This window comes from Gopherus evgoodei, chromosome 7 (genome assembly GCF_007399415.2).
Source record: "Gopherus evgoodei ecotype Sinaloan lineage chromosome 7, rGopEvg1_v1.p, whole genome shotgun sequence".
NCBI classification, from domain to species: domain Eukaryota; kingdom Metazoa; phylum Chordata; order Testudines; family Testudinidae; genus Gopherus; species Gopherus evgoodei.
In genome coordinates this window covers 15,664,380-15,691,267 of record NC_044328.1, presented here as the reverse complement: position 1 = coordinate 15,691,267, position 26,888 = coordinate 15,664,380, and the positions used below count along the sequence as shown (strand labels likewise).

The following is a 26,888-nucleotide window of genomic DNA, read 5'->3' as shown; positions in this document are numbered from 1 at the left end:
GAAAGCAAGAAACATTCCACTAGGAAGACGTATATTTCTCAGTGAAGTGCTTCTTGTTATGGCAGAAGATAATATGACCTTTTTCAGTCATCTATTTCGGTAATTTTGGACTATCTATTATCTCTTAAACAATCCAGCCTTTCTCACAGCTCCATTAAGATTCACTTAGCAGCAATTTTAGCCTTTCATTCTCATATTCAGGGTTCTTCAGTTTTTATCACCCAGTGCTCAAAATGTTTGAGTCCTACTGAGTGTTTCCACCGGAAGGAAAATACCACCTTCTTGAAACGTGAACCTAGTGCTTACCTCTCTAATGGTACCTTTTTTCAAACCCCTATCATCCTGCTCCCTTGACCACTTTCAACTGAGATTGAATTTTGGTGGCTATTACCTCTGCATACAGAGTAATCAAAATCCAGGCGGTCATGACAAACCACACTGTCTATATAAAAAATGGCGTAAGGGGAACTGAGGCTTCACCCAAAATTTATTCTGAAAGTATTTTTGGACTTTCATATCCAGTTACCTGTATTTTTTCCAAGACCTCACTTTTCTCCTGATGAAGCAAAACTGCATATCCTAGATATGAAAAAGACCCTTTTTTGTACTACCTTAATAGACAAAGACTGGCTAGAAGATCTCCTAGACCAGTGCTTCTCAAAGTGGTGGTCCGTGGACTGGTGCCAGTCTGCGAGCCATCGGCTGCCAGTCCGCGGCGAGTTTCCTCATAAGAGCGTCAAATAGGATGATAATATGGCACCGGTCCCTGGCACATTGGAGGAAAAAAATTGCCGGTCCCCTACATCAGAGAGCTTGAGAAGCACTGTCCTAGACTTTTTTGCATATGGAAGTTCATCTAAAGGTAGACCTCTTTCTGCTTCAGGAACTTTGAAATGCACTGTAAGGGTAACCTTAGATATTAACAAACTGCAACTCCCTGATCAGGTTACTCTGCCCATTCCACCAGAATGCAGGCCTTGTCTGTGGCATGCTTCATTAAAGTTCTGATCACAGAGATTGTAAAGAGGCAACATGGTCCTCGGTACATTGTTCACTAATCGTTATTCGCTAATATCAACTTCTAGAACTAATGCACAGGTTGGCTGAACAGTCCTGCAGTCATTTAAAATGAGCTCCTAGTCCCCACTGCCTGGAATGTTGAACTACTGGCTAATCACCGTAAGTGGGAACCAGATGCACAGGAATTTAAAGGAGAGAAATCAGTTACTCAGTTTGCAGTAACTGTTATTTGAGGTGTTCTGTGCATACAGATCCCACAGCGCACTCTCCATCCCCACAGCTCAGAGACGTCTCTTGGGATCTTTGGATGACAAAAGAAATTTGAATGGTGGACAGGATCACTCTGCCCTTTATTCCTTTCGGGGAGAGTGAGGACATATGCGCAGCCTTTATGGGGGACAACTTCCAAATTCCTGTGCAAAGGTCACATGCACACCAGTAGTAGGATTCACAACGACAGACTGTCTCAAAGAACAACAGGTACTGCAAGATGAATAACCATTTTTTTTCTGTGGCAGGTCTCTGTTTAGAGCCGCCCTTTTGAATTATTGAACACTGGGGGGCGAGGGGTCAGGAAGTGGGGTCAGTAGTGGAGTCAGGAAGGCTCCAAATTCAGTCTCAGTTTGTATGGAGTGCTCAGAACACTCCACCCCGTGCCCCTCCCCTTCGCCACACAAAAAAAATTGTTCAGCTTAACACCTGTCTTCTCCACATGACAAGTGTCCCATCCTAGGTTGTTTCATCAGCTAAAACCTGCCTGCTTGAATCATTGCTCTCCTCACCTACCCTCTCTGTTATTTTGGCTATGACCCCTAGCCTTATTAACAGTCACTTGGCTTCAGCACTGAACACTGCGTGACATCAGTGATACAGTCCTTACCAATGTTGATCACATTCAAACACAGAATGCTGTTGTCCTCATTACCAATTCTCTGAGAAATGCAGTTCCATAAAATTTAAAAAGAACCCTCTTATTACTATTGACATATGAGTAATGTTTAGCTTCCTTTACATGTTAGTAAGAATTGGATCTTTAAACTACATTAATTAAGTTTTGGGATGACATTTTGCAAACCAAAGGTTTTTTGTTCTCTACTGCAGATTAGTATAATTAACACTCTTCACCCCAATCAGTCTTTTGTGTGTGCACTTATGCACTGCATTTAGAGCTGAGCTTAGTATTCGCCCCCCGGGAAATGCCCGAAAATTGCATTTTTTAAATGTTGCTTTTTTTTTTTTTTAAAGGAGAGAGACCAAAGAAGAGAAGAGGGGCCATAGTAGTAATATGCAGGATTATTTTTCCCCAATTTAAGCATTGCTTATAAAAATATAATTTCAATAACTACGGGTATGTCTACATCTACAATTTTGCAGCGCTGGTTGTTACAGCTGTATTAGTACAGCTGTATAGGGCCAGCGCTGCAGAGTGGTCCCACTTACAGCAACCAGCGCTGCAAGTGTTGTTAGATATGGCCACACTGCAGCGCTGTTGGGCGGCTTCAAGGGGGGTTAGGGGAACGCGAGAGCAAACCGCGGGGAAGCAGGTCTCCTTCCCCGCGGTTTGTTCTCGCGTTCCCCGAACCCCCGTGCAAGCAGGTCTCCTTCCCAGCGGTTTGCTCCGGTGTTCCCCGAACCCCCCTGCAAGCAGATCTCCTTCCCTGCGGTGTGCTGTCGCGTTCCCCGAACCCCCGTGCAAGCAGGTCTCCTTCCCAGCGGTTTGCTCTGGTGTTTTTTGAACCCCCGTGCAAGCAGATCTCCTTCCCCGCGGTGTGCTGTCGCGTTCCCCGAACCCCCGTGCAAGCAGGTCTCCTTCCCAGCGGTTTGCTCCGGTGTTTTTTGAACCCCCGTGCAAGCAGATCTCCTTCCCCGCGGTGTGCTGTCGCGTTCCCCGAACCCCCCTGCAAACCGCGGGGAAGGAGATCTGCTTGCACGGGGGTTCGGGGAACGCGACAGCACACCGCGGGGAAGGAGATCTGCTTGCACGGGGGTTCGGGGAACGCGACAGCACACCGCGGGGAAGGAGATCTGCTTGCACGGGGGTTCAAAAAACACCGGAGCAAACCGCTGGGAAGGAGACCTGCTTGCACGGGGGTTCGGGGAACGCGACAGCACACCGCGGGGAAGGAGATCTGGTTGCACGGGGGTTCAAAAAACACCGGAGCAAACCGCTGGGAAGGAGACCTGCTTGCACGGGGGTTCGGGGAACGCGAGAACAAACCGCGGGGAAGGAGACCTGCTTCCCCGCGGTTTGCTCTCGCGTTCCCCGAACCCCCCTGCAAACCGCGGGGAAGGAGACCTGCTTGATTACCAGAGAGGCTTCCTCTGGTTTGCTGGGATACCTATTTATTCCACGGAGGTCAAGAAAAACGCTGGTGAGTGTTTACACCTGATGACCAGCGCTGGATCACCAGCGCTGGATCCTCTACACCCGAGTTTCAACGGGTGTACGGCCAGCGCTGCAAACAGGGAGTTGCAGCGCTGGTGATGCCCTGCAGATGTGTACACCTCCTAAGTTGCAGTGCTATAACTCCCTCACCATCGCTGCAACTTTGTGGAGTAGACAAGGCCTAGGACTTCTTGGTGCTAGGTAATAGATAATAAAAGTTGTAAATGAATGTTGCCGGGGCAATATGATCTTTTACTACTGCAAAAATAATATATTTAGTTTTTGATAAATATTCTAGGTAATGTTTTAAGACCAAAGCAAGATTACCTTCAGTTTGTTACCTATATTTGAGTATGTTCTCAAAGAATTGGAAGAGCAAATAAGTCAGATTGACAACTTCATAATCATTTTTATATTTTCTTTGGAGGATGAAAAGAAACTCTCATTCTCCAACTGTGAAGATTTTGATGTTAAACTGTAGAGACTAGTTTACAAGTAAGACACATATTAACTTGATTTTATTATGGGGAAAATAATCTTTTCAGACTAATCTGCTAAACATAACATTTATCTACGTAGGTTCACCTTTGTAAAGCAAACAGGATTAAATGATTACCATTCTTTATCTTGGAATATATATCATGCTATGTAAAATAGTAATTAAAGTATATGACCATTGGATAGGCCTACTTGACAAAACAGCCCTACAATGGAAAAACACAGCAATACATGGCACCGGCACAAAGTACATGTTGTTCTTTTTAAAGAATTTAGAACAAAAATGAATCTACTTTGAAACTATTATAATCCAAGGAATATTCTACTATTTCTAAAATATTAAGGGTTTAAAAGTTACTGTTGCTGAAAATTAGAAAAATAAAAGTTTATAGATGTTCAGTCAGCAGCCAGTAAACCTGTATTGATGGAGGTTTTCTCCTCCACCTTGCCTGGCTGCTAGGAAGAGGTCATTGGTACCATAGGACAAACTGCCTGCTCTCAGTTTCAGTGCCTGGCTCCTCCCCAGCCCAGAGCAGCCATTACAGCAGGGGATGGCAAACTATTTGGCCTGAGGGCCACATCAGGGTTGCAAAACGGTATGGAGGGTCGGGTAGGGAAGGCAGTGCCTCCCCAACCAGCCTGGCTTCTGCCCCCTTCCACTTTCCTCCCCCTGACTGCCCCCGTCAGAACCCCTGACCAATCCAACCACCCCCTCACAGGATCCCTGCCACAACTGCCCCTGGGACCCCACCCCCCTGGGACTCCACCCCAAATCCACCACTGCCCCCAAGCCCCTTTCGGAATGTGACCCTGCGAACATGGGTGGAGGGCTCAGGAGGAGCAGGTGCAGCCGGAGAGAAGTGCCAGTTTCCCCTTCAAAGCATTGCTTCTCTACGGCCGGCTGCATGGTCGCCAGGTGCTCCTGAGTCCTCCGGCCGTGTTTCCCAACACCAGCACTTGCCGCCTGGTCTCCTGCCCCCTCAATGCAGCCCCCCCCCCAGGGGGTGCACCAGTGCTGAGCTGCTCCAGTGCCTGGCCCTGGGTGGGGGACCCCGTGCCAGGGCATCCTGTGTTCACTTATAAATCTGCCCCTGAGCTGCGCTGTCCAGCCAGAGCCTGCCACGCTGCTGGCACGATGAGTTGAGGCTAGGGGGACAGCAGAGGTGGGGCTGGGCAGGATGGCCCCGCGGGCCGGATGTAGCCCGTGGGCCGTAGTTTGCCCACCTCTGCATTATAGGGAAGGTCAGGCCTCACCCCTTTAGCCACGGGCTGGAGGGAACATTTTCAATTACTCTGTTGAGGTGGCCCATGTACGAGCTGGTCAACTGTAGGAGCTGTAAGAGGATGTAGAATGCTTAGTGAGGATGGAATCTTTGGAGATTTTAGCTGCTAAAAATCTGAAGTCTCTACTGAAACTGCCATTTCTCAAAGCACCCACATAGGACATGTTAGACACTGTGGTCAAAATTTTCAAGGTCAGCAGGAGTGAGGGGGCTACTCCTCTCTCTGGTGTTTCGATGTGGCGGTACCTTTACCTCCTGCATTTGTAATTAATCACAGACACAGATTGACATTCCAAACCAGTCGTTCTTCCTAAGGTCTGGTTTAGTATCTAATGCACAAAATATATCCCAGCACCTCTGCAAGATACTTATCTCTTTTGACTCTTCTTAGGGACTACAAAAATTTCTTCTAAACAAAAGTTTTACAAATATTACTAATTTTCACTTTGTATTATGGTTTCCCCAATATTTTTTCCTATGTTTTAGAAGTCCCCTTCTTGGCACAGAGGTTCCAGGCAGTCACTGTCCCTAATCCTAAACCTAACCCTAAGCTTTTCTTTAGAGAAACCTTAGCCACTGCTGTTCCCCTTCAGGCTTCTAAGGGCATGTTTACACCGCAGATAAACACCCACAGCTGGTCCATGTCAGCTGACTTGGGTTCAGGCTGTGGGGCTGTAAAGTAGTGGTGCAGACACTTAGACTGGAGCCCAAACTCTGGGTCCCTGTGAGGAGGGAGGATCCCAGAGCCCAGGCTGCAGCCTGGGCCTGAATGTCTACATTGCAGTTTTACAGCCAGCTGCCCAAGTCAGTTAACATGGGCCAAACACAGGTGTTTAAAAGCATACTTTAGGGCAGTGGTTCCCAAACTGGGATTTGAGAACCCCTGGGGGTTCACAAAATGTTACAGGGGGTTCTCGGAAAAAATTTCCCTAATGGCAGACAGAGCTGTCCCTAGGAACACCGGGGAGCATGGGGCCAGCAGCCTGGAACCCTTGGGCTTCCAAGAGCTAAGAGGATCAAAGCAAGCGTATCTATAACACTGAGGAGATTTAAACTTCAAGACTCCTTATAAGAAATGGAAAGAGAGGTGGATATTTTTTGCTGTTTTTAAAATTAAATAGGCAACTAGTATTTTTAAATTATTATGACCAACAAGTTTAAGCTTTGTTGTAACGTGCGTTGTTTGTCAGGACTGCTCAAGACCTGAATGCTTGTGTAGGAGGAACTCTTTGAGTTGGCTTCTTAAATTCCTTCATGCTGTTTCACATCTGATACTCTTTGATGAAACATAGGAGCCTTGTCTTAGAACAGGCTTATTCAAAGTGACACAAGCTACGAAAGTGAGATCATGGAAGAGCGTTGCCATTTTCATAATGTAATAAAAATACTATAATGATAAATAAGAACATAAGAATGGCCATGCTGGATCAGACCAAGGGTCCATCTAGCCCAATATCTTGTCTTCCAACAGTGGCCAGTGCCAGGTGCCCCAGAGGGAACGAACAGAACAGGTAATCAAGTGATCCTTCCCCGTCGGTCATTTCCAGCTTCTGGCAAACAGAGGCCAGGGACACTTAATAATAAATAGTGTGTAATAAGCATGTCCTAAAAACAATTTTTATATTTTCAAGATCACTGCTTTTATAATTTATACTCAGGTAAATGAGAAAATCCCTGGAAATATTTATTTTTAGGAGGAGGTTCTCGAGACTTGACATTTTAGTGAAAGGTGTTCACAGGTTGTGAGAGTTTGGGAACCGCTGCCTTAGGGTATGTCTGTACTGCAGTAAAAGACCTGCAGCTGGCCCACATCAGTTGACTTGGGCTGCGGGGCTACAAAAGTGCAGTGTAGTTGTTTAGGCTGCATCCTGGGCTCTGGGACCCTGTGTGAAGATGGGAGGGTCTCAAAGCCTAGGTTACAGCCTGAGCTCGATTGTCTACACCAGGGGTCAGCAACCTATGGCACATGAGCCAATTTTTAATGGCACGCTGGTGCCTGCCGGGACCCCAGTATGCCATTAAAAATCCTGCCGACGCGTGTCCGCACTCCCAGGCTGAAGCACCGGGCCCAGCGCAACAAGCCGCCGTCCCCTCCCCCATCTTCCCCCCCTTCTCCTGGAGCCCTGCAGTCCTGCCGCCGCACACAGCGTTCTGGGGGTCGGGGCTGCGTGCTCCTGCGGGGCAGCATTTGGCTCTGTGGGGAGGGAAAGACGCTCCCCACTCATCCGGAGCCCTGCTGCCGTGCACAGCCCCTCCCCACAGAGCGCTGTGCATGTGGCGGCAGGGCTCCAGATCAGCGGGGAGCCTCATGGTAAAAGGTCCGGGGTTGGGGGTTTGGATAAGGGGTAGGGGCAGTCAGGGGACAGGGAGCAGGGTGGGTTGGATGGGGGGTGAGATCCCCGGGGGGGTGGTTTGGAGCGGGGCTCTCTGGTGGAGGCAGTCAGAGAGCAGGGGGTGTTGGATGGGGCATGGGAGTCCCAGGGCTGTTAGGTGGTGGGGGGTGGATAGGGGTCAGGGCAGTCAGGGGATAGGGAGCAAGGAGGGTCCTGGGGGGCAGTTAGGGTGGGAGGGTCTCTGGAGGGGGTGGTCAGGGGACAAGGAGCTGGGGGGGTTGGATGAGTCAGGAGTTCTGGGGGGAGGGCTGTCAGGATGTAGGGATGTGGAGAGGGGCTGAGGGAGCAGGGGGGCGTTGTATGAGTCCACAGTTCTAGAGGTCCTGTCAGGGGGCTGGTAACAGTTAGATAGATAGGCATGGGAGTCCGGGGGGTTCTGTCTGGGTGCCGGGGGGGGTGGATAAGGGTTGGGGCAGTCAGGGGACAGGGTCCTAAGGGGGCAGTCAGGGGGCAGGGAGGCTTAGATAGGGGGTGGGGTCCCAGGAGGGGGTAGTAGGGACAAGGAGCGGGGGGGTTTGAGGGTTCTGGGGGGGGGGCAATCACCCAGCCCTGAGCCCTGCATCCCCCTCCCCCCCCCACACCCGCAGGCCCCTGCCATGAAGCCTTAACACCCAGCCCTCTGTTGACTCCTTCAGCCCCCTGCATGACCCTAGCCCTAACTCTGGCACCCCCACACATACCCAGTCCTCCTACCCTGACACCTGCACCCCCCTCACATGTGCCTAGCCCTCTGCCCTGACTCTTGCACCTCCCCACATCCCTATCCCCACCCTAAGCACCAAATGGGAGTTTCTGCACCGCCACTTACATTCCCATCTGTACCCCTCATACCAAATGGGATCAGCCCAGGTAAGTGCCCCCACACCCAAACCTCTTGCCCCAACCCTGAGCCCCCTCCCTCCCTCATTCTAGCTCCTGGCCAGACCCTTCACCTCCAGCCCTGTGCTCAGTCCACTCCCACCCTCAGCTCAGTGCAGAGAGAGGAAGAGAATGGGCCAGAACCAGGGAGAAGGTAGGTACCCACTGTATGTGGGCAGGGCCGGGACCCCAGACTGACGGCGGGGTGAGCAGGTCCAGCAGTCGGGATCCCGACTGGCAGGAGCTGGCGGATGGAACCCTTGAGTGGCAGTGGACTAAGCCGCTCAGCCCACTGCCAGTCTGGGATCCCGGCTGCTAGGCCTGCACATCCCGCTGCCGGTCTGGGGTTCTGGCTGCCGGACCCTTCCCAGCTGGGATCCCGGCCACAGGCTCCTCTCAGCCCACTGCCAGCCTAGATGAACAGAACCCCAGACCAGCAGCGGGCTGAGCGGGCCGGCGGCATAAGATCAACAATTTAATTTAATTTTAAATGAAGCTTCTTAAACATTTTGAAAACCTTGTTTATTTTACAATACAACAATAGTTTAGTTATATAATATATAGATTTGTAAAAAACATTAAAATGTATTACCGGCACGCGAAACCTTAAATTAAAGTGAATAAATGAAGACTTGGCACACCACTTCTGAAAGGTTGCTGACCCCTGGTCTACACTATTTATAACCCCAGAGCCTGATCCCTGTGAGATTGAGTGATCTGACAAAGGCTCTGAGACTCAGTGCTGTGGGTTTTTTAATTGTAGTGTAAACTAACCTGAAGTGAAGAGGCAATCAGTCCCCAGAGTGAGGGAACTGGACCTGCCTTTTATATCTTGGTTTCCTCTTCCCATCAATCTTTGTAGCTTACAGGTGCATAATTTGAGAGGAAATATATAGGCAAGAGTTGGGCATGGATTGCTTTTAAAGACCTAGCTACCCTGTGACAGAAGGTGTGATGCTTGTTTCTTCTGAAGAATCAGATTTATATATTTAAGTGCTGAAATTTAGGCATTCATATTTAAAAAATATTGGCCTGTACAAATAACGAAGCACTCCAAAGACATCTGCGTGACTCTTGTTGTAATGACACTCTACTTAAATTCACAGTTGACTTCTCTGTCTTTGTAAGTTTCTAATACTTTTCAGTTGTTGACAGTAGCTAAGATTTTTAAGTCTGATTTTTAAAAAAAGCTTTAGCATCGAAATATATCAGCTTTTAACAGTTAAAAAGTAGCAAAAATGGGACACAGATCCCAAAATCTCCTCTTACATCTGAAGTTGGAAAGGGGAACAGAAAACAAACACAATGATTTACTTGGGATGGCTTTAAGGAAAAAAAGAAGGCAAACAAGGCATGAATTTGTGGGTCTAGATAATCCGTTGCCCAAACATGAACTGGGTATTGTGTAATCAAACAAGGACTAATCAACTGAACTGGAGCAGGGGAAGTAATCAAATCAGAAGTGTCTAAACAAATGAGTGGTAAAGTTGAACTGCAAGTGAGTTATGACAATAGTTGCTAGACATAAATAGGAGTTGGGGGAAAATGTGGATGATCACAGCACAAACGTTTGAACTCCTCTGCTTATAAATACCACCAAATAGATCAATAAAGGGTTAAAAAATGTTAATTCATCACTTATTTTAAGCCACCTAATTAATCTGTAACTTAAAGGAAACAAGCAAATCTGTTTTGATACCGAAGGCTTCAAGAATAACTGTAACGATTGGTATTTATATATCTTTGAAATAATGGCATACCTGTTCACTCAAGGAGAAATCTGGAGTTGATAAAGTCACTTTATTTGTGAAAGGGAAAAGTCTGTGAATGAAGTAAATGTTTGTTAAAGTGGAGGAGGTGTTGGTATCCTATAAATAATATGCTCTGTGATTATTATATTGAAGGTACTGGCTAGTTCCCTAAATATTATTTTGTTAGCTGAAAATTTATTTTCTTTTCCTAAATATCTAGCAGAACTATCTTTTTTTTTATTTTCTTTGCTTCACTGCTTAGAGAAACAAGACTGCTGACCAAAATGAGCTTGGATGTATGCATGTGTACTTCCCATTGAAGCCAATGGGAATTATGACCGGTTACACCAGGGCTGACTTTGGCCCAGATATTAACTTTCCTTCCACATCTAAATTATTAGAACCGATTAACAACTGTATCATATGCAGTGTTGCGTTATGTTCCGATAGCCTGGTTACTGGAGTAATTCAGCATCTGTTGCTTAAGAAATTGTCATTTTGTGACAGCATTGTACTCTACTGCAGTAGGTTAATACTGGCTTTAATGGCATTACTCTAGATATATTCCAGTGGTAAATTAGAGCCATATTCAACTCTTCTATTTCTATATTTAAAATTTTAGCTTTATCAGATAAATGTTTTGTATTTTTAATAACAGGCTTTCCTCATTAAATAGTTGACATTGCTCAATATTCCATTTCTCTTTGTGCTTTCATTTTGAGGGTATTTAAGAATATGGAGATAGAAGAACAATGTCAGCAAGTAAACCAGTGTCCTGATCTCATCCTCTTGTCCCTGAAATAAAGATTAGAATTCATGCCCAGAAGAGAGAGTAGTATGATGAGAACTTAACATGCGAGAGACTGGTACAAACTAACTGCAAGAAGTGCTATACATTGCCAGACATCCCTGTAATAGGGTAAAAAGATGAAATATTGTTTTCCTACGTCAGTGGTCCTCAACCTTTTTGTGGCCAGTAGCATGTTCATGTTTTCAGAAGAGTGTGGCGGGCGCCAACAAATTTTCAAGACTTTTTTGTATTTGTACATTAAATAATACGAAAAACATCATATTTAATATAACATAATATGTGAATCCAGAGAGAAGACTGAGAGAAGCTGCGAGGACAGAGAACACTGGCACCCACAGCCTGCAGCCCCAGAGTTCTCTGTCCCCGTCAGGCACGGGGCAGCAGCTTGTCTCCCATACTAGGCACTAGGCGGGCGCACATAAATGCCCCGGCGGTGCCATGGTGCCTGCAAGCACCACGTTGGGGACTACTGTCCTACGTAGTGCTATTCACATCTCCTCCTCCCCCCGGATCCAGATAAGATTCGTAAGCTTATTCTTCATATGAAGAAGCTGTAAGAAAGTTGTTATTATTAAAGGTATTGGAAGACGATTGCCAATTACAAAGCTATGGCTCAGAGGTTAGCTGGAGAGAGTTTTTCTGGGATTGGTGCACAAGGGTCCTTCAGATACTAATAGTTATTAGTGAAACCTTTTCTAACAGGTTTTTAACTTTGGGAGAATGTAGTTTAGCTTTCAGACAGAGGTGCTTTTTAGACACTTCCTTGAACATGACTGTATAACCGATAACCATGGTTCAGAAGTGTAGGTTGTTCGGAATGGGTGGAGATATGTGAATGTGGTAAAAATTTAATTTTAGCTATGAAATAACTTCTACTGTGGGTTTCTAACTTCCTTTGTCTTCATTCTTCTTCCCCTTCCTCCCCACTTGCACTTAAAATGTTACATTGTGTATCTTTCACCAGCTTCAGGATCACATTGATCAAAATCAAAGATATGCGCGTGTATTGCACAGTTCACTAAATTAAAATGAAGGTACAGTCCTTGAAATGCAGGTATATTCGGGGCCCCCTGCACTGAGGCCACGCTCCACTTACTCCATCTCCTCTCACTTGTTCATTTTCTTCGGGCTGGGGCAGGGGGTTGGGGCACGGGAGGGGGTGAAGGTTCTGGCTGGAGATGCAGGCTCTGAGATGAGGCTGAGGATAAGATGTTTGGGGTGCCAGAGGGGGCTCTGGGCTTAGTCTGAGGGGTTTGGAATGTGTTCAGAAGGGGGTTCAGAGGTGGAGCAGGGGTTGGGGTGTGGGCTCTGGGGTGGGACTGAGGATGAGGGATTTGGGATGCAGGAGGAAGCTCTGGGCAGGGGCAGGGGGTTGGGGTACAGAAGAGGGTGTGGGCTGCAGGAGGGAGTTTGGGCGTGGGAGGGGGCTCAGAGCTGGGGCAGGGGTTTGGGGCATGGGAGGGATGAAGAGTGCAGGATCTGAGCACTAAGAAAAACTTTTTCACTCAGAGTGGTGAAACACTGGAATGGGTTACCTAGGGAGGTGGTGGAATCTCCTTCCTTAGAGATTTTTAAGGTCAGGCATGACAAAGCCCTGGCTGGGATGATTTAGTTGGGAATTGGTCCTGCTTTGAGCAGGGGCTTGGACTAGATGACCTCCTGAGGTCTCTTCCAACCCTGATATTCTATGATTCTGTGACGGCTTCCTGGAAACAGCAACAATTCCTTCAGCTCCTAGGTGGAGGGGCGGCCATAGGGCTCTGCATGCTACCTCTGTCCACAGGCACCGCCACCACAGCCTCCATTGGCTGCAATTCCCAGCCAATGGGAGCTGTGGAGCTGGCAGTTGGGGCAAGGGCAGTGTGTGGAGACCCACTTGCTGCACCTGTGCATAGGAGCTGAGGGACTTGTCGCCGCTTCCGGGGAGCTGCCTGCAGGTAGGGAGCCTGCCAACCAGACTTTTACTGGTCCGATCAGCTGTGCATTCCTGTGGGGGGGGGGGGGGGAAAAAAGAGAGAGACAGACACCTGGAAACCCTATATCAGGAGTATCTAAGCTTCCTAGAACAGGCTGGCATCCCAGGATTATTTGAGCTGTCCATCCTTTTGATGTGAATATATTGAGGGTTATGAAGCTTACTATAAGTAAGATCTGTTGGATGAGACCTTGGAAACAGCAATCCTGTCAGTTCTGCACAAACTGAAAACATCCAGCAGTTCTCTTCATAAGACAGTGGGTTTGCTCCAGTATCCACCCCGAAATGTCCCATCTGTATGCTCTCATGCAGCAAGCTTGGGAGCTGCTCTCCACCCCAGAGTTCTCTGAATTTAATTTATTATGCATGTTATCAAGTTTGAAAAGCTCATCATCATCTTTGGGTTAAGATGTTATACATGAAATAGGTGTGTGTTAGTACTATTATGAAGAAAATCACAAGGGTGATAGACTTCAGTGTAATGAAACAAATTGCTACAAAGCAAAATCTTAAGTGTTATAATAATGGTCTGCTGTTAGAATCAAGCAAGTCGAGAGTGGGCTTTGGGAGAGCAGGGGAAGAAATGAAGTCAAGATACGCAAAACACTTGTCTGTAAATACAGATTGTTTTTCCGTTTATCTTATAAAAAAATACTTATTTGAATATTAGAGGTTTATAAAAGGCCATAAGAATTATGGCCAATTTTTTTACTTAAGTCTTCCACTAGAGGGTGGAAGTGTTCTATAAACTTCCCTTTTGAGTGAGAGCAGTGCCTGAGTTGTAGGTGTGTATGTATATGTATGTCAATTTTAATAGGGGAGAACTCCTGATTTCATATTGCAGTATATGAAAAAGATGAATGAGTTTAAAAAGAAAAGATGTGATTCTATAATAAATATTTAACCTACAGATTACACAGAGCCCAAATTATTATTAAAAATTACTACTACTTCTGTATTTCAGATTACTGATTTTTGGATCCTATGAAAGAGAAACGAATGTTCATTGCACGTTTGAGCTGAGCAGTAATGTCTGGGAAGAAAAATCTCGGAGTTCCATTAAAACGGTAATATGCATACATATTGTATTACTATATGACTTAAAATCTCATATACTCTGTCTAGATTAGTGGTCCCCAATCTTTTCGTCTGGTGGGTGCCAGACGAAGGACCGTGGTGGCGATCAAGCATCCGCCGAAATGCTGCCAAATTTCGGTGGCGATGCCTCTCAGTGATGTCGCTTGTCGGCGGCAAGCTGCATCATTGAGAGGCGTTGATTCGGCGGCATTTTGGCGGATGCTCGACCGTTGGCCAGGATACCGTGTTGGGGACCCCTGCTCTAAACTATATATGTTCATTATTCAGTAACTGGTACATCAAGTGCAGTCAAGGACTGCTAGGTACCAACTTTTTGTCACTAAAGGCCTGCTTATCAAAAAAGACACACACAAATGACTTGCATGAGCGATTACTATCACAGTGCTGCTTGCTCATATAATACCAACATTGCATGCACAAATTAAGTGCACAACTGCACATATGCATTCTTTAAAAATTTCACAGTTGAAATGCTTAACAGTCCAAATATAAAGGAAAAGTGATGAAGACATTACATGCCTAAAGAACTAAATAAGAGTCTGCAAATATGAGTAACAGAAGTACTTCTGACTTTAAAGATTGTGTATAATCATGTATCCTATTTGAGCTCTTCTGCTTGTTTAGCAGCCCACAGCCCACAAACAGGAAGAGTGTTTCTCAAACGTATAGTGTCATTGAAACATATATTACCTTCAAAAACTGGAAACAGTTGTAATTTCAGATACTATGATGATAGTAGTAATCAAATTGTCTGGGGATTCTTCTGAAAAAGTGATTTTTTTAAAAAATCTTCATTTTAACAAATATTTGTGAAAGTTGTTTAAATATCTTTTTCTGTTATGTTTAGAGCCCAGTGGTACTTGTTTGGGGGCCAGAGGGAAGAAGAGGGGTAAGGTGCTCCCATCCTTTCCCCTCTCCTTTCTGCTCAACAAGAATAGTACATTCTGCTTCTTCAGTACTACTGATCTTTGCTTATCAATATTTTTTCCAATATGAGCAAGCAATAAACCCATCTCACATCTCTTCATGACTGCTAATATGCTTCCGATAGCAGTTCTGGGGGCAGAATTCCTTATGAAGTGAATTGTACCATATTTCTGTGTGAGGAGATTGCAGGATTGGACCCAATATTGTCAGCAGGTCCTTATCTGCGTGGTCTTGTTGATATGTATAAAGTTGTATGACATTTGCCTGATCTGTGCCTTTACACAAAATTATGTTGACAGCATGTGATAATAAGGACATTCAAATTCATGCTTTTTCAAAGAATAAATATTTTCTTTAAAATCAGTATGGGCAGGAATATTGTTGTGCTTCCTTTCTAGTGCTTCTTCATTAGCTGTAGAAGTTGAAAATTATTATAATTGTCATTGCAGTAGTACATTTTTGACAGCAGGTGGCAGTATAGCGAAACTGTTGGCCGGTTTGAGAGGGTGTGAATATTTTAAAAGATAGAAAATAGTTTTCGGACAGATTTTCAAAAGAGCTCTGCTCCTACTTAAGCACCTGAACACTTTTGGAAATTTTGTCCTGTAATGTACAAAAAAAAAAGTTAATTTACGTAGATAACTTTCAGTGCCATAGTAAGCACGGTGCAAACTGTGAATTACCTACAGCTGAGCTGTTAAAATGTTTCTGGTACGTTGATAGCAATCCTTTGAGTGTTAAACAAGATGAATACCAAAAGAACTCTATTGGAACAATACTAGTGTTGTTGACAACTGGGAACATTTTTTGTCACGCAAAGTGGAGATGATGTTTGTTAGAGAGCATGTATCATAATACTGGAAGCTCTTCATATGTGTTTTGTGTGTGGAATTGCTTAAATTTAAATTGCTGTGTGCAATATTGTGTGGCTTTCAACATAAAATACTGCACACAGCAATTTAAGTTTGAGAAATTCCACACAACTTAGCTAGTTTATGAAATCTATTAATTTAACTGAAGTATATTCTCAGTGGATGTACAGAACAAGTCTGTAAGGTAAGAACCACATGTTCCTTGAGTGATTGTACGTCCATTCCACTTCAGGTATGTGCACACCCAGTGCTCCAGTCAGATTTTTCCCTTAGTAATGTTGTCATATGGAGACCCTTTGGCAAAGGGTCCCTGTTCTTTGCAAATAACGCCTGTCTCAGATGTGACAAATTCACTACATCAAACACATGTATTACAGACTATTTATCCATAATGGATATTGTGTTGTTAGGTACCTACAGAAAGCTTGTAACTTAGCAAGACTCAGAATCATTGCAAGAAGTATGTATGGGTTATGTTTTCAGGAATATCTAAATATATTGCAAGTACATTTTATGATATTGGAGTAAAAGTTAGTCATCAGGGGATAAAATGTCTCATTATGGGCCCATTCAAGTATGAGGGAGTTATCGTCCCTCAGTGGTCTAGCCTTGCTCAATTACAGAACTATCAGAGACCACTGCAAACAATCAAAACCAGTTGGAGGTGGTAAAGCAGCATTGCAACAAGACAGGTTTGCCCTGTCTATGAATAGTGACAAAAAACTGTTTCATCGTAACACAGGGTGGTGAAAAGCACTCTGAATCCTCACACTGAGGAGACATCTTGGTGAGCAGGGATATTCTCATGGGAAAAATTGGATCCTGGTTCCTGTGAAGCCAGCCAGCTCTGCAGCAGAAAACCCACTTTATTAGATGGGAAAGATAACTAGTAATAACTGTAGATCCAGGTTTGCGTGTTATGTTTTTGTTTTGTATCATAACCATTTGTTCTCACCACTTTCTTGAATCTAAACTCCATTCTTACTTAAACCTGTTTTTGTTTTAAGTGCTCACAAGTGCTGTATGATTTTTACAAGAGTGATGATTTAAGGTAAAACTAGTGAACTGGCTCACACTGCTTCTTTGGGGGCAGAGAGTCTGGGATTTCTGTGAGTAGCTGATGTCGGGCTGGATATTACATGGATTCAAAGAGACTTGAGTGCATTTATTGTTAACTTGAAAGAGATAGACAGGGCTAATGTAGAGGAGAGAGCTGGAGTGGCTAACAGGCTGGTGGTTTAGCTCCTGAACACCCAGTTACCACAGGCAGGGCTACCCCTTGCTAGAGGCAGTGGGTAACAAGATGACAGTCCTGTATACCATGAGACTCGTCACAGGTACTCATTGGGACAGCATATGCTCTCTGCTGCCTTGTGTTGCTGCACAATGGTATAAAGCATTCAGTTGTCCCAGATCACCCTCAGATTCTTCTTACCGTCTGTGATTGTTAGTTTATTTTTATTATAGCTAGTGTACTCACCAATAGTTAGTTAGAGCTTTAGAATAAGTTTCATTTTTAATTTAGTTGGTTTTACTTAGAGAGTTGTTTGTTCTGGTTACCAATTCTTGGTACCAAGAAATCCTCTGTCTCCAGTCTTTAGCCTTGCACTGGCGTTGAGAAGTCTGTGCCATTAAGTGACCCTCTTTCCAGTGTCTGAAGTGCTTAGATGAGGGTTACATCCAGGAAAGGTGTCAAATATGTAGAGACTTCAAGCCCCAGATTAAGAAAGATAGAGAGGTAAAACTGCATCATCTCCTCATGGAGGCAGTCTGATGTCCACTGTCAAAGCCTTCCCACTTAGGATGGGCACTGAGCACATCTGCCTCTGTCAGAAGTGCCCCTTCAAACGTTGCAGGGACTCTGTTCCCTTCTTCAGTGCCAAGGAAAAAGCATAGGCAGTATGCTTCCAAAGAGCCAATGTCCTTGGAACAGTCCCCAAGCAAACAAGGTGGAGGATAGGGATAGGGAGGGGCCAGGTAGGACAGTCTCTATCAAGGTGCAATACAGCTTTGGGTGTTTTTGTGTCCCCAGTGCAATTCATTTCAAAGCATCCTGGGAATTCAGAACAATTTGGCAGATCTTTCAGCAAAGATTGCAAGTAGTCTCAGGGCACGTACAGTTAAGTCTTATTTTTCAGACCTGTGGTGAGGGTCTCTCAAATAGACCTGTTTGCTACTTACCACAACAAGAAACTATTTTATTCAAGAGCAGGTCACAGTCAGGGATCTCTGACAGATGCTTTCATGTTATCCCAGAAAGAAAATCTGATTTATGTTTGCCCTCCTGTTCTGCTCCTTTCCAGAGTGTTGCTCAGGATCATGCTCACAGGATCCTCATAGCACCAGTGTGGCCTTAACAGTATTGGTTTTCCAGTCTGCTGATCCTCTCAGCCAATGCTCCTTTGACACTACTTCCAGAGCCAGACCTGATCTCCTGGACCACGGTTGCTTGTTAAATTCCAGACCAGATGCTCTTGATCTTACAGCCTGGATGCTCCAGGGTTAATGCCTCAGAAGGTAGACTATTATGGGAATAGACAGAGAGCCTTTAATTAGATATTCTTACCTGTTGAAGTGGTCACAGCAAAGGAGTATTTTGCCAGTCTGTGCCTCTATATAACATATTCTGGACTGTTTCTGTTCTATCTGTTAGCTCTATTAGAGTTCACCTATCTCTGCTTTCCACGTTCTAGTTATTGGTCATTATCAATTAGGTTATTAAAGGGTTTGGTCAGTTGATATCCCCGGATGGCAGATGCTATTTCTCCCCCCTCCCCATGGCTACTTACTCTTCATCTAGCCATCCATTTTTGGTAGTCATTACCTCTGGGAGAAGAGTGGGAGAATTACGGACGGTGGTAGCTGAACCTCCTTACATAATCTTTTATAGGGACTTAAGTCCACACCCAAGATTTTTGGTTTAGTGCTGGACTTCCACTACAATCAAACAGTATATTTACTGACTCTCTTTCCCAAGCCCTATTCTCATAAGAATGTGGAGAGGCTCCATATCTTGGATGTTAGAAGTGTGTTGGTTGTCCTGACCCAGTTCAGGTCATTTTCTCAACTTCTTATGGTAGTTGCGGACAGGATGAAGGGTCTTTCATCCTCAATGCAGAAGATCTTGTCCTGGATTTCCTCCTGTATATGCCTGTGCTATGACATCATAGCTCTGCCAAGCAGGGTGGTAGCATATTCAACAAGATCTCATGCCGCTTCTGCAGCATTTTTAGCTCAATTGTCTGTCAGAAACTTGTAGGGCTGCAGTTTGGTCATCAGTATGCGCCTGTATAACTCCTTATGCCATATCAGCATTGCAGAAGAGACTGTGCCAAGTTTGGACAAGCAGTCCTTTCCTTGAACAACGACTGGACTCCGAAACACACCTCTGGTTTGAACTGCTTGTGAGTCACCAAAAGTGGAATAGCTGTGCAATCGCCTGAAGAAGAAAAACAGTTCCTAACCTGTTCTGTAATTATTGTTCTTTGAGATGTTGTACCTGTCTATTGCAGAACCCACCCTTCTACCCCTCTATATCAGAGTCTGTCCCATAAAAAGGACCGGGGTGGGGGTGGGGAGGGCACGGCTGTTGAAGCTCGCTCCATGCTTTATACCATCACTCAGCAGCACAAGGCAAAAGGGGGTGTGCGCGCTGCCCTGACTGGTACTGCTAAGGAGAAAATCTCCAATTCTAGTACACTGGGCATGCACACAATTGAAGTGGAATGGGCATGAGCAACACATTTCAAAGAACATCAGTTACAGAACAGTTAGTAACCTCAGCAAAGAATCCTGTGGCACCTTATAGACTAACAGACGTTTTGGAGCATGAGCTTTTGTGGGTGAATACCCACTTTGTCAGATGCATGTAGTGGAAAATTCCAAGGGCAGGTATATGTATGCAGGCAAGCTAGAAATAATGAGGCTAGTTCAATCAGGGAGGATGAGGCCCTGTTCTAGCAGTTGAGGTGTGAAAACCAAGGGAGGAGAAACTGGTTTTGTAGTTGGCTAGCCATTCACAGTCTGTTTAATCCTGAGCTGATGGTGTCAAATTTGCTCAGCAGTTTCTCTTTGAAGTCTGGTCCTGAAGCTTTTTTGCTGCAGGATGGCCACCTTAAGGTCTGCTATAGTGTGGCCAGAGAGGTTGTAGTGTTCTCCTACAGGTTTTTGTATATTGCCATTCCTAATATCTGATTTGTGTCTGTTTATCCTTTTCCGTAGCGACTGTCCAGTTTGGCCCGATGTACATAGCAGAGGGCATTGCTGGCATATATTACATTGGTGGACGTGCAGGTGAATAAACCGGTGATGGTATGGCTGATCTGGTTAGGTCCTGTGATGGTGTCGTTGGTGTAGATATGTGGGCAGAGTTGTCATCGAGTTTTGTTGCATGGATTGGTTCCTGAGCTAGAGTTACTGTGGTGCGGTGTGCAGTTACTGGTGAGAATATGTTGCAGGTTGGCAGGTTGGCAGGTTGTGGGCGAGGACTGGCCTGCCACCCAAGGCCTGTGAAAGTGTGGGATCGTTGTCCAGGATGGGTTGTAGATCCCTGATGATGCGTTGGAGGGGTTTTAGCTGGGGACTGTATGTGATGGCCAGTGGAGTCCTGTTGGTTTCTTTCTTGGGTTTGTCTTGCAGTAGGAGGTTTCTGGGTACACGTCTGGCTCTGTTGATCGGTTTCCTTATTTCCTCGTGCGGCTATTGTAGTTTTGAGAATGCTCGGTGGAGATTGTGTTGGTCTCTGTCTCAGGGGTTAGAGCAGATGCGGTTGTACCTCAGTGCTTGGCTGTAGACAATGGATCGTGTGATGTGCCCGGGATGGAAGCTGGAGGCATGAAGGTAGGCATAGCGGTCGGTAGGTTTTTGGTATAGGGTGGTGTTAATGTGACCATCGCTTATTTGCACCATGGTGTCTAGGAAGTGGACCTTCCGTGTAGATTGGTCCAGGCTGAGTTTGATGGTGGGGTGGAAGCTGTTGAAATCGTGGTGGAATTTTTCCAGAGTCTCCTTCCCATGGGTCCAGATGATGATGATGTCATCAATGTAGCGTAGGTAGAGAAGGGGCATGAATGGACCAGAGCCGAGGAAGCGTTGTTCCAGGTTGGCCATAAAAATATTGGCATATTGTGAGGCCATGCGGGTGCCCATAGCAGTGCCACTGATTTGGAGATATATATTGTCATCAGATTTGAAATAATTGTGTGTGAGGATAAAGGCACAGAGCTCAGCAGCCATTTGTGCTGTAGCATCATCAGGGATACTGTTCCTGACAGCTTGTATTCCATCTGTGTGGAATGTTCGTGTAGAGAGCCTCTACATCCATGGTGGCTAGGATGGTGTTTTCTGGAAGGTCACCAATGCATTGTAGTTTCCTCAGGAAATCAGTGGTGTCACGGAGATAGCTGGGAGTGCTGATGGCATAGGGTCTGAGTAGAGAGTCCACATATCCAGACAGTCCTTCAGTGAGAGTGCCAATGCCCGAGATGATGGGGCGTCCAGGATTTCCACATTTGTGAATCTTGGGTAGTTGATAGAATAACCTGGTCGGGGCTCTGAGGGTATGTTGATTTGTTCCAGTGTTAGCGTAGGGAGTGTCCTGAGTAGATGTTGCAGTTTTAGTGTATTCCTCAGTGGGATCTGAGGGAAGTGGCCTGTAGAATTTGGTATTGGAGAGTTGTCTGGCGGCCTCCTTTTGGTAGTCAGACCTGTTCATGACGACAACAGCATCTCCTTTATCAGCCTCTTTGATGATAATGTCAGGGTGGTTTCTGAGGCTGTGGATGGCATTGGGTTCTGCACGACTTAGGTTATGAGGCAAGCGATGTTGTTTTTCCACAATTTCTGCCTGTGCACTTCGGCGGAAGCATTCAATGTATAGGTCCAGACTGTCATTTCGACCCTCAGGAGGAGTCCATGTGGAGTTAGTAACCTGTTGTTGCTTGTTTTAAAGTGAGCTATTTTAATTGACAAAGTAATAGCTTGGATAGAAAATATTCCTAATAAAACTTGCTTCTTTCTTCAGTTGGGAGGTACTATTGTGGGGTGAATTTATCTGATGATCAAAATTCCAAGAATACATGGAAGAGGAATAAAATTCAGTGACTTTGTGAGACTTGGATCTTGAACACATACTGTAAATGAGTTATATAGCTGTATACTAATATAAGGCATGGACAAATATGGCACACGCTCTAAGAAGAATGCCTCTGTTAGTATAGCTGTTGTTTGAGGAGGTGGTGTTACTATACTGACAGTGAAATTCCTGTTGGCATATGCTGCATCGACACTGAGGCTCTGCTACTACAGCTCTATACTAGTAACACATTTGTAGTGTAGACAAGGCATTAGATTAAGAAAAGACTAGATGTGAAGTACCAGTTTCTACTGTGCATGCCAGAGGAGGGACTGAGGGTATGTGCACATTTAAATAAAAGACCTGCAGCTCAGCTGACTTGGGCTCACGGGGCTCTGGCTGTGAGTCTAATAAATTGCAGTGTAAACGCTTGGGCTGGAGCCCAGACTCTTGAGACCCTGCAAGTGGGGAAAGTCTCAGAGCTCAGGCTTTGGCCCCAGTATCAGCACTGAAGTTTTATAGTCCCATGACCCAAGTCAGCTGACCTGTATTCTGAGACTAGGACCTGCAAGTTTTTTATCGCAGAGTAGACATGCACTGAGGCACAGCGGTGTGGCTGGAGCCCACAGTAAGAATTCTGGGTGAATCAGTCAGAATGCCAAGTGAGGATGCCTGGGAGTACACATCAGAGCAGTTGCTCCAGTACCCTTGAAGAGTGTAGCATGCTTTACACTCGGCCAGATCGGGAGATCCTTTGTGAAAGTGGTGGGGTGTGGGGACAAGGCTAGCCTAAAGAGAGCACAAGGAGGAACTGTAATGCTCAGTCAAATTCTGGGCAACCCCTGTTCGGAAATGCAAGAGTCAAGGAAAGGCTTGCTGCACTCTTCCTTCCATTGTGTACTCATGAAACTTGGCTAGAATTTGGCACTGTGAAAGCCAGTATTGCCAACCCCAAGCATGCAAAAATCACAAACCACGCAACAAAACATCATGAGATTTATTTTAATTTAAAAAATGAGGCTCTCTATTGATTTGCTGTTTTGTTTGTTTTTTTTAGTGTAGAGTCTTTGGGGTATGCTCAGTCAGAATTTTCTCCTCAACGAGAGGGCTCGATTCTCTTCCCCCCCACCACCACCTTTTTTTTTTCTTTAGATTCTCGCCTAATCAAATGCCTTTAGGAATTGGCACCTTAAGAAAAATACCAGATTATTGCAAGAATAATGATAAAATTATAAGAGTTGACAACACAGTAAAACAAATAACACTGGAATTTAATATACTTGAATCTCTTAACACATAGTAATGACAAGTCACTCAATAGGAATAACTGATTGAATATTTGGATGGGAAGTTGTACCTCATCATTACTTGCTCCTCCAAACAAGAGAAGCTTCCTGAGCTCCAACATTAATCTATGCCGGGGTAGGCAACCTATGACTCATGCGCCGAAGGCGGCACATGAGCTGATTTTCAGTGGCACTCGCACTGCCTGGGTCCTGACCACCAGTCCAGGGGGCTCTGCACTTTAATTTAATTTTAAATGAAGTTTCTTAAACATTTTAAAAACCTTACTTACTTTATAATATATAACTAAACTATCGTTGTATGTAGACTTATAGAAAGATCTTCTAAAAACATTAAAATGTATTACTGGCACTCGAAACCTTAAATCAGAGTGAATAAATGAAGACTCAGCACACCACTTCTGAAAGGTTGCCGACCCCTGATCTATGCAGTTGACTCTTGGCTGTAGTGGGGAGATGTTATTCATTGGTAAGTTGAGGATTTTATATTACTTATAGGTTCTCTTTAACATTGTCTCCTCTTAATGCCAGTCAGTCCAGTAGTGACTGTATTCACCCATGAAAGCTCATGCTCCAAAACGTCTGTTAGTCTATAAGTTGCCACAGGACTCTTTGCTGCTTTTGCAGATCCAGACTAACACAGCTACCTCTCTGATACTTGAGATAAAATTGTTAGAATGGATTTCCAAGAGTTCAGAAATCTTAAATGAGAACAATAGACAACTTAAGAAAAATGAAATAATTACGTGTTCAATTTTAGAATTGTTTAATTCAGACGAGCTTTATAACCACGTGAAGGCACAGCATCTGATTTGGACTGTGAATTATGTTCTACTGTTTTCATAAGGAAAATTCTCATTCTGTAGTTATTGGCATTTTCATTCTTTATTATGTTAGCAGTGATAAGAGATTAGACAGCTTTAATACTTCATAATGAATGATGGTTAGACTCTAATCTGATCCCTTTATTTATGGAATATTAGTAGGTGTCACAATTAGTTTTAAAAATGATGCTGTGTTATTAAACATATCCAGTGACTTACTGAAATGTCTGTTATAATACAAAGGAGTCTGATGCCTCCAAGGTATTTATCAGATCATGTTCAGAGCTCAGACTAATAATTTGAGAGATGGTTTGGCATATTCCCATACAAAATCCACACATTACTAAAAGCATTAATTAATAGTGCAGACTGGTGGAATTAATGTTAATTTCTGAACTATAATGTCATAATTATGCTTAATTAGTATTCTGTACCTTAGAAGGGAAGATCATTAAAGATGGGTGTCTTGCTACACTTCACACACTTATTTATTTTTAGTATACCGATATTAACTAGAAGCAATACCTTGTATGGGGTGTAAGGGTCATAGCTTTTTATATAGATGTTTTGAAAGTTGTCCACTGAAATGGAAACCAGCTTTTTCCAATTAGGTGGGTACATACTAATGGAAAAATTTGGATTTGTCCTATGCTACATTTTATTTTGTTCACATAGTGTGAAATCCTGGCCTCATTGAAGTCAATGGGAATTTTGCCACTGACTTCAGTGGTTCCAGGATTTCACCCACAGTAAAGTGTTTTTTTTTTCTATCCAGACTTTTAATTATCTTATGGGAAAAAAATGAAAATAACTCCAGATAACAAGTGTATGTGTTACAGAAATGGACCCCAAATGTTAGATTTTTATTTAATAGAGTTTTGTTAGTTCAAAGTCAGCTGTGGATATGAACGCCTTTTCTGAGTGGGTATCCTTCCAACCCCCCCCTCCTCCCCAGAAATGGCCATATAGTACCAGAGCACTTTTCTAAGAATAGTAGCATTTCTGTGCCTGCTCCCAACAAAGCAGACAAACCGAGAACTGAGATTTGAGGTGCCTAGGATGTTAGGATTTGTTAATGTAAGTTATTCTGCAATGCTTGGGGAGGGGGGATAGTGTTTTCTCTCTTTCTTTGCACAGTAGCTTCACCTTTATGCCGGATAGTTCAGCCTACTGCATAACTACTATAAATTGTTGTCTTCTACGTGTCTCATGCCCAATATAAGCATGTAAACTTTAAACTGGATAATTTATGCGTTTACTATTTGTTTGAAAATAAAATAATAGAAATAGTAGTGTGCATCATTAGTTCAGTTACTATCTACATATTGCTCTGCTATTGTAGTACTGGAAATGCATTTAGAATACCCAGTCCAGGAGAATTTTGTCTTTCCAGCTGTTTCACAAGATTTCTGTGAGTTTGAAACAGCACAGTCTTGGAGAAAACTGCAGATTTTTTGGGGTAAATTTCCCAGCATCATTTTCCAAAGAGATGCCAGCAAGCACTTACTCTGAGCATTCGGGGAGTCAATCCTCAGAATACTTAAATATTTAGGGAAGATTGTCTGCATCAGTCTGCAGGTTTTGTCCTCTTACCTAGCAAATAGATATCTTCTAGGATTACTACAGCAGGGAAAAGGCTGTGCAATTAGGGGCATCTACAGCAACCTGATCTTTCAGCTGAATAGATTCGCCAAGATTTGCAGACTTTCTGGTAGATTTTATGGCTGAATAGGGCCCTTGATGAGTAATCTGCATGCAATTTTTAAAATTGTTTTAGGCAAGTCAGTTGATGTGCTTTAAAAAAAAAACAGGCTGCATCTTTTTGCGGACCTTCATTTAAATAAATTACTTATAGTTGATTTTTTTAAAAAAATTATATTTAAAGTATCAGGCCTAGCAACACATGCATGTTAAAATGAGAAAAATCATATAAATCAAATTCAACACCATTGAAATGAGTTGCCTGGAGATACTGAACTGTAATGTCAATTTGAAGTGGCTGTGAAACACTAATTTATAAATATATAAAGCCAAATGCCTCACAGTTAGCATTTTGGTGCACTTATTTAACAGTCTGCCATTTGAGAGTTTAATCCTATCAAAAGAGAAGAGAAGGATTAAAGCAAGTAAAGGTTTTTGAAAATGTCACTTTTTATGAAAATTCATGGTCTTATAAAATTAGATATTTGTAAATACAGCAGGGAATAGATCTGAGATTTGTGCCTTACGTAGTATTCTGTAATCTGTCTTTCAAATAAACTTGAAGGCCATCAGATTTTTTCCCCTCTACCCTTGAGCATTAAACATTTTTAACTTCAGGCTTCAGATAGCTTTTCTACTATTTAACTAGAGATTTTCCGTAAAATTCTACTGTATGTATATATTTTGCTGCAACAATGTTGGAACTAGTCTTTTTTTCATGCATGTCCCAATTTATGCCTACCTTCTTGCATGTGAACTCTAGGATAGTTTTTAATATAATTACATTAGGTCATATTGTGACCGGAGAAACCTTTGCCTTCTCTGTCTTCTTATGACAGGGTCAGGGACAATTGCAGAACCTGAGATTGGGTGTGTGGGGGATACTTCCTTGCTGTTTTGAGGACAAACATTGCCCAAAGGGGAGGAAGCAGGTTCCATGGCTGTGCCTTTCAGTTTCCCCACTAGCTGGCAGAACAGGACAGATGCATCATGTGCAGCCTATGTAATTCTCCTCTTCTCTCCTCCTCCTTCCCCCTCATGTAACCCAATCTCCGAGGCACACTCCCTCCCAGATTTTCCCTCCTGCAGCTCTATATAACCCCCAACCAAGGGC

The 26,888-nt window shown here is 44.1% G+C and overlaps 1 protein-coding gene across 2 annotated transcripts in view; it reads left to right on the top strand.

The window, feature by feature from the left end:
• PDZD8 (PDZ domain containing 8) overlaps positions 1-26,888 on the top strand; it is a 131,438-nt gene that overhangs the window by 51,933 nt on the left and 52,617 nt on the right. For both annotated transcript variants that reach the window (XM_030568327.1, XM_030568326.1), the window contains one exon: positions 13,940-14,042. In XM_030568327.1, the coding sequence (XP_030424187.1) occupies positions 13,940-14,042 (103 nt within the window). The remainder of the gene's footprint in view (positions 1-13,939; positions 14,043-26,888) is intronic.